Source organism: Poecilia reticulata, linkage group LG7, assembly GCF_000633615.1.
Source record: "Poecilia reticulata strain Guanapo linkage group LG7, Guppy_female_1.0+MT, whole genome shotgun sequence".
Lineage (NCBI taxonomy): Eukaryota > Metazoa > Chordata > Actinopteri > Cyprinodontiformes > Poeciliidae > Poecilia > Poecilia reticulata.
This window is the reverse complement of record NC_024337.1, coordinates 30,980,213-30,988,589: the sequence shown is the minus strand read 5'-3', so window position 1 is coordinate 30,988,589 and position 8,377 is coordinate 30,980,213. Positions and strand designations below refer to the sequence as shown.

Sequence of the window (8,377 nt, the reverse complement as noted above, 5' to 3'; positions counted from 1 at the left end):
GTTCTAATCAGTTCTTGTGCTACGTAACTCTTCACGCTACCAGGAAAACGTCCTTGGCCGAATCCTGGAAGATTCTGCAACAACTTGAACACGTTGTAAAAAAGTGACAAAACGAGWACAGACAGTGACTTACTCAAAGATGTCCACTTCACAGACAAACAAACTGAAGRTATATAAAGTCTGTGTTTCCATCTCTGAGACATCCTGTGACCAGAAACTGCTGCTGGAACAGACTCTTCAACTAATCATCAAAACAAGGTAACATTTAAATCCTGCTGCTCATCATAATATTTTATGTCTTGGTTGAGTTGATTTGTGATACTAATTATGATCTTTCCTAATGACTCTTTCCACAGATGGCTGCTGGTCTTGTCTTCACTCTGCTTCTTGGTCTGAGCTTTGGACTCTGGGATGGAGTTGATGTAAGTATGGAGAAGGACTTAAAACAATGATTGGTACGTCCCTGTTGGGAGCTTTGGCTGACTGACGYAGATCAGATGGAGCAATCTGAGACATTATTTGGTTGAAGTTCAATGAGAAAACTTTGTTTTGTTCTGAAACTTTGGGTTTTTCCATCCACAGGCAACTCAACTGAGAGGTGCGTGCTTCTTTTATTGTTGGAGTTAAAAGACAACAATATAAGATAAGAAACTTGTATAGATCAGCTTTATTTGGTCGTTCTTTTGGCACAAGTACAGGACTTAATTTCTGTATAAAGTAAATTAATAAATTGTTTAGTTAATACATATTGCATAGAAATATGTACTGCTGAACTTGCCCCTGGTAAAAACCAGTCAGTACATCCGTACTGACGTGCTCAACCAGGTCTACCTCCAAAGTGCTATAGCTGACCTGGTTCATCATCACAGTGCAATGGCTGAACCTCATGCAGTGAAACATCCCATCCTAAAGGCAGATAGGTCAGTAGTTTTTACAGAAGGCAGCTAGAAATGCTAAGAAGGTAAATTATTTTCTGAATAAAATAACTGAATCAGAACTAATTAATGTGTAATTTCAGAGGTTTTTCATGTAAATATATTTTCTAATAACTTATGTATTTTTTTTACCATAATGTTTGATGCAGCTGAAMTTCTGGACTGTGTTCGGTGTTAAAATGATACTCATTATTGGATGGGTGTATTTACCCTCTCTCTTCCTCTTTCCCAGCTCCCGCAGAACTTGACTGCCCTGCAGGCTGGAGTTGGTTCGATCATCGCTGTTTTGTGTTTGTGCCTTATCAAATGACCTGGGCTGCAGCAGAGGTACAGCAGATTTCCTACATTCAAAGGAAATGTCAATTTATTGATACAAGATAATACAATTCACCAACAACAAGGTTATAGAAACTGATTTAAACAAATAGAACCATAATTTCTAAAGGTTGATATACAACTGCACCAACTGCCTCACTGCACAGAGGGAAGTTTAAACCACTGTTGTCTTTTTCAGAAATATTGCCTCTCATTGGATGGACATCTGGCCTCATACCACAATATAGCGGAGTACAACTTCATCAGAGAGCTTGTCCTCAGAGTTTCTGGAAAACACACATCATCTTGGGTTGGCGGTTATGATGCACCACAGGTGAAATTTTAAAAACATACAAATAACTCTGTCTGGTTGATCACTTTTTATGTCAATATGCATTTCTCATGGCACTTAACATGTCTAGAGGATAACATGTCTGTGCAAGCCAGCAAGTTTGCACAGCTCAACTTGCCCCTGGTAAAAACCAGTCAGTACATCCGTACTGACGTGCTCAACCAGGTCCACCTCCAAAGTGCTATAGCTGACCTGGTTCACCATCACAGTGCAATGACTGAACCTCATGCAGTGAAACTCAGTTCGAGACTGACGACTACAAGCTTCGACTACAAACTTGGACGTAGACATTATTAATTTAGTGCTGCTCCACAATGAAGTGAAAAATCCTTAAAGAACAACTCAAAACCACGTCTTTCTCGCTCTCTGTATCAGCGCAGCTWCAAGCACACTTGTTGCCATAGCAACTGACAATGCCACAAAAAATGAGCACTCAGATATTTCCCACACCAAGAGCAGAACATTCAGTCTCTTGCAGTAGTATGGTTTTATGCTTAATATTTATTTTGGGATTATTAATAATTGATTGCTGAGGTAAGAGAAGAAAACTGTAAATATATCGCTGCACTTGATGGCTAGCTGCTAGCTCGCTGGTACTGTCTCTTACTCTGCAGTTGTAGAGTCATAATGTCTGGGATCATGAGCGCCCCCTGCCACGAGACAAAAAAACTGGCTGCCTCACCTCGAATCTGTTCTCTGCCATTTCTGATCACTCCTCAGCAAACGAAACACATTACATACACAGTGGGTGACAAAAAACACTATACATTACATAGATAAGCTAAATTATGGAAAATAAGTTCACATTAAATGTTTTAACCATTTTATTGGTGACGTACAGACAGGAGGAGCATGCTCTCATAGAATGGCAGACAGTGCAGTTGTTAGMAAGAGGTTGCGCAATCCCAGGTGAAGCTCAGCTTACTGCTGCCTCACCGGYTTCGAATCCGAGCACTGAATGGGAAAATGCGAAAATCCAGCAATTTTGAAGAAAAAATAATCAGAATTGGTGAATTTAAATGAAAACAACGTACTTTATAGTACAAACCACAGGGTGAAAATAGCAATATAAATGATTTTATTATTATTTTTCCATGATGACATGATGCCTCCCCTGACCGCACGTCATTGCCGAGGAAATATGTATTTTTCCCACAATAACCTCTCTGCCTCTGTTTGTGAGACCTCTCACTGCCTCTGTTGCTATGGTAATTAATGACTGCAGCCAATGCATTGCGAGACCTGAGCTCAAACATTTTAAAGTAATTCTGACATTTAGGCTGTGTCCCTTTCAGACAGTGGTTCGGGCCGCAGCAGCAGCAGCGCATCTGACTCTGTGAGCTGCAAGACAGACCATAACAGCCTACAGCTCAGAGTTGGACTCAGGCTTTGTTGCTATGGTAATTAATGACTGCAGCCAATGCATTGCGAGACCTGAGCTCAAACATTTTAAAGTAATTCTGACATTTAGGCTGTGTCCCTTTCAGACAGTGGTTCGGGCCGCAGCAGCAGCAGCGCATCTGACTCTGTGAGCTGCAAGACAGACCATAACAGCCTACAGCTCAGAGTTGGACTCAGGCTTTGTTGCTATGGTAATTAATGACTGCAGCCAATGCATTGCGAGACCTGAGCTCAAACATTTTAAAGTAATTCTGACATTTAGGCTGTGTCCCTTTCAGACAGTGGTTCGGGCCGCAGCAGCAGCAGCGCATCTGACTCTGTGAGCTGCAAGACAGACCATAACAGCCTACAGCTCAGAGTTGGACTCAGGCTTTGTTGCTATGGTAATTAATGACTGTAGCTATCACTGTAAGGGTCAGAACGGAACCTCCATTGACTTGAATAGGATTTTGTTATTTTTCGCAATTTATGTCGCCATTTTAACTCAGAATCCTACTAAAACTAATAGCGCACTTCTCGGGATCAAGCTGAATGTTTTGATACCACTTTTGTGGGAGTACACGCAGCGGTTTGAGCCGCATTTAGGGTGATAGGTGTAGAGCAGTGTTGTACTAGTCGAGATCGGTCTTGGTCTCGAGACCATTTTTTTGATGGTCTCGGTCTTGGGGGCTGAGGACTCGGCATTTTATTTCAAAACCAGTCGAGACTGCAACTGTGAAAATATCACTAAACGTACAGCATACTGTCCAGTTTATTTGTTAACATCTTTGTTTTTGGTGGATGCAAAACGCACCGATTAAAATCCAAGCAATTACGTGTTTCTGTTACTCCCTCCTCCCTCTGTCCTCCCCACCTTTCACTCGCACGCGGCGCCCCAAGACATGTGCAGTCGTTTTCTCTCAGCGGCAGAAAATGTCCGTCTATCGTCAGTAATAGAATAGTGCTGCATAAATCATAAGAAATCCGATGACCACAGCTAACTCAGCATCGGCTTCGCTTTCACAGACGGTGGGGACAACGTCTTACTTTTATCGTCACTTGCTCAAAAGAAGGTAAGCTCCTTTGACAGGATGTTAGCAAAGCTAGCTGTACAGAGACACATAAGCATTTGTGATGAAAAAAGTCATTTACTGTGCTGAATTATTGTGCGGAGGTGTTGACTGATTTGTCGCAAATATGAGACAACGCCATATGCTGTCAGAATAGCATACATGCAGTGAGTACCATGCCTGCATGCGCATTAATAAGTCCGACCATCAGAGGAGTAGTCAGTTCACCGTATGTAACAAATTATGATGAAAATAAGTCATTAAATTGTTTTCAATGATAACTACATAGATATACATGCGTCATCGTGTTTTCAAAGTGTATTTAAAGCAGGGTTTGGCTGCAGCTGTAGTCGGCTACAACACACGCCCATGTAAAACTCATTAACCTACTTAACCGCTAAGTCAGGATGCCATACAACTGTTAATAGCAAAGTGTATGTTGATCTACATCATGATTCTATGTTGATTAAATGAAATCTTATGGTAATGACGTCTGACAGATATAGCCGTGAGTTTGTGCTAAGCGTATGACAATCTGACATGACAGAACACCCATTCTTTGTCTTGTAATGCTCTGCGTACACTGCAGTAGCTATCATTATTTTATTTAATTATGTACGTTGATATTTTATAAATTAACAATTRACTAAAACACAAGAACGAAAGATTGATCTTTGATTGTTTTTGTTCAAAGTGGCAGCTGTAATGTGTACTATGATGTCAGACTGCCTGGCTTCATGTACCGGGAGAGAGAGTGAGAACAGTCACGATGAGCGTCTTGTGATTGGTTACTTCTTGCTTGTTACTCCTTGGTCAGTGTTCATAGTTGAGCGTTATTTACCGTCCGGGCATTGCCTCAATTGTTATGTTTAATGGTGCAGACAGTGGTGGTTTCTGACATGAGCAATATGGGCAAACGCCCAAAGTGTTATCTTTTTAGGGATGGCAAAAGACCACCCCAGATTGTAGCAGAGATGGAATATTTAATATTGGTAAAATGTATTAAGTATTTAATATCTAGGTGTTTTTAAGGGAATATGGATCTTTCAGATCAATTTGAGAAGCAATTTTGATCATATTTTATTATTGTGTCATGTAGCGCAGTGTGCTGGTCTTGGTCTTGACTCGGTCTCGACTTCCCTCGGCCTTGGTCTTGACTTGGTCTTGGGTTAGGTGGTCTTGACCACAACACTGGTGTAGAGCAACAAGTTCCTGCCATGCATTGCATGGGCAGGCCCCAAATATCAATTGGTCAAGAGTTATCTCAGGAATCCCAGGTTGTTGTATTGAATAACTGACTATGCCAAACTCCCTCATGCTGAGGAAGCATGTGGCAACAGTGGAGAGGAATGAGAGGAGACCTCCAACAGAACCAGAACCTTCTTCTGTTTTTCCACTGGCTGCTCTGACCAGMTGAGGGTTTTAAACAGAAATGATCCAAACACAGTTCACATTTTCTACAATGAGTGACTGAAGTCTAGGTTTGTTCTGTGTGATTTGTTTGTAAAGGAGCTTAAAACTAAGATGTTCTTTCAGGAAGGCACCTGGTTGTGGAGTGACGGTTCCAAGTTTATTTTTACTAACTGGCATGGCGGTGAGCCAAGCAATGGTGAAAATGAAGACTGCATGGACATCAACGCATATGGTATTTATTACTGGCAGTACACAATCTATTTAATAATTTTGTTTAAATATATGTTTTTATAATATCTTTGTATCCAGTGGCTTTGTAGGTAGGAGTTTGTCCTGTAATTGGTAACTTCATCTGCCCTGCTATGGAGGACCAAAACTGACAAGAAATAAAAGCATAAATATATATTTAGTTTTTCCATTTCCTTACACATGAGTTTCCCTCAAGTAATGTATATATTTTCTTTTTCATTTCCCCTAAACATGCATTTTTGTCAAGAAAAGTAAATATTTTGTTTWGTCTTTTTCTTATCCAAGCCCTGGTTCTTTTTTCATTGCCTCTTCTCCTCTCCTGTTTTTACTAAATAGTTACTCAGCCCCTGTGTTTGTATTTCCTTTTAATTCATAAAAAGCACTTTGAATTGCCTTGTTGCTGAAAATGCGCTAAATAAATAAAATTACCTTATCTTACCTTTACTTTTCCGTGTGCATCATTATGTTAATGAGGAGAGCTGCCTTCTATGTCTACTATTGGCCAATAGAGCTTTGGAACCAACATCTGCGTCAGACGTTGTGAGGCGTTTAGGTGCAGTCGTTCGGTACCATCTTTACAGGCCACAGACCAAAACAAACTTCATCCCAGTGATATTATTGTGTTACAGACTGCAGTAAAGTTAGTTTGGAGTTGGATATTGGACATTTCAATATCCGCCAAGCAAGCAGCGTTTAGCTCAAAGTTGATCCGATTTATGAACACTAATTTCAGCCAGCCGTTCTTCTGTTTCCTCCTCTGCGCTCGGAGGGAGATTCTTATTATGTCAGCTTTGGTCCTCCATACCCTGCATGCTTTCTGCAATGGATCAAATCATGTCAAAGGTTTGCAGTCAGGATTTGTCTCTTTGTCTCTTTACAGAACAAGATTATGTTGATGATGTTATCTGTGGTAATACCCTTCCCTTCATCTGTGTCAGACCCCTGTAACCTTCTTATGCCTAAAAACCTGAAATGCCCACATGGGTTTCCTGCTRGTGATGTCACTTCCCCCTGGATGTTAAGCCTCGATGACATCACTGCTGGAAGAGCCTGATTTCACTTCATTTGATCACTTAAATCTGATTGATTTAATTATAGGATTTAAAATATGTCAACATTRCATTCAAGCAGCAGCTTATAAACTAATTGGTAATAGTTCTAAATCTCAGCTATAACTTTATGCTGAAAATCATCAGAATATCAGTGCATCAGTAAAGTAATAAAAATCTATGGAATATGAACAGTTTTCACAAACTGAACCACCTGGTTTGAACAAATTCACTAGTGTCACAAATATTTTACCCCTAATGAAACCTGGTACGAATGTTTGTCATCATAAACCTCTGAAACACCAGAGCATCTTTAGTTAAAAAGCTGTTGACCCTGACCAGAATACTGCAGATGGGTCGTTATTAGGTCTCACCGCAGGATGATGATCCAAATCACACATGAAAACAGACATTTTTCAGCAGACAGAGAATCAACTTTCTACCACGGTAATCCCATCGCTCAGACCAAAATCCTACATAACCCCTGTGTGCTTAGCTGAATATAACCACACAGAGAACACAGAACATCCATCCATTTTCTAACACCCTTGTCCCTCAGTGGGGTCGGAAGCTGCTGCTGCCTCTCCAGCTAACGTTCTGTGCGAGAGGCGGGGTCACCTGGACAGGTCACCAGTCTGTCGCAGGGCAACAGACACAYACAGGACACACAACCATGCACACACACACAGTAACACCTAGAGAGGATTTAGAGAGACCAATTAACCTGACAGTCATGTTTYTGGACTGTGGRAGGAARCCGGAGTACCTGGAGAAAACCCACCATGCACAGGGAGAACATGGAGACYCCATGCAGAAAGACTGGGGCCGGGAATAGAACCCACAACCTTCTTGCTGCAAGGCAACAGCTGTACCAACTGAGATGACTGAGAGCTTGTTGGAACAGAGTCCTTGTAAAGCCCCAGCTAACTGGATAAAACGGGTTTCTGGGTATCAAACCTACAGAATGCAGCAATAAATGCAAATATATAACGGAAAATAACAGCTGACATGGATCAAAGATCATTATGACTTGTTAATATGTTTAATTTATTTGGAAACCTTGTTTCTGTTARTATTTTCTCTTTACAGTTTTAAAGACGCTTTATTTTAGAAAGCTGTCATTAACTACAGATATCAATTTATAAACCATATGATGTGTTTCAGTATGTAAATCATTTTATTCTGAAATATTTTGCACTTTGCATTTCTGTTTAGCAGCTTGAACGGGATCATATTTGTAAAGTCTGACATAGTTTGTCAACCAAAGATTACCAAGAATAAATTAATAAATGAACAGATAAAAATATTTAAAACCTTTTAACATTATTTTTCCTGTAGTAAGTTTTTATAAAGAAAACAATTTGGTGTTAAAAGTTTCACAACATTAAATTAAAACCTTTTTACAGTTTCATACTTATGTGATGGAGATCTATAAATATAGGCTCAGCTGACAGCAGCAGCTTGWCTCAGGATGCTAAATGTGTAAATGTACMTGGGAGCTAAATACCCTGAGTAAATGCTGAGTATCAGCAACAGACAGCAGAAACAGAAGGAGCTCCAGCTGCAGCGTTCGGCTCATTTATTTACTGCACCTGGAGGTAAATTTGACCTGAA

The 8,377-nt window shown here is 40.4% G+C and overlaps 1 protein-coding gene and 1 long non-coding RNA gene across 3 annotated transcripts in view; both read left to right on the top strand.

The window, feature by feature from the left end:
* Positions 1–6,901, top strand: part of LOC103468088 (ladderlectin-like) — a 56,034-nt gene extending 49,133 nt beyond the window's left edge. The window contains exons 6-7 of one of the 2 annotated variants that reach the window (XM_008414944.1): positions 5,589–5,697; positions 6,595–6,901. In XM_008414944.1, the coding sequence (XP_008413166.1) occupies positions 5,589–5,697; positions 6,595–6,662 (177 nt within the window). In that variant the 3' untranslated portion in view covers positions 6,663–6,901. Of the gene's footprint in view, positions 1–5,588; positions 5,698–5,774; positions 5,801–6,594 lie in introns of those variants that run through there. The other variant, XM_008414945.2, reaches the window with a different exon arrangement.
* Positions 57–1,598, top strand: LOC103468089 (uncharacterized). The gene is made up of 4 exons (XR_534152.2): positions 57–258; positions 357–598; positions 1,168–1,262; positions 1,450–1,598. It is a non-coding gene; the product is annotated as an uncharacterized LOC103468089 (long non-coding RNA).
* Positions 6,902–8,377: the final 1,476 nt, after the last annotated feature.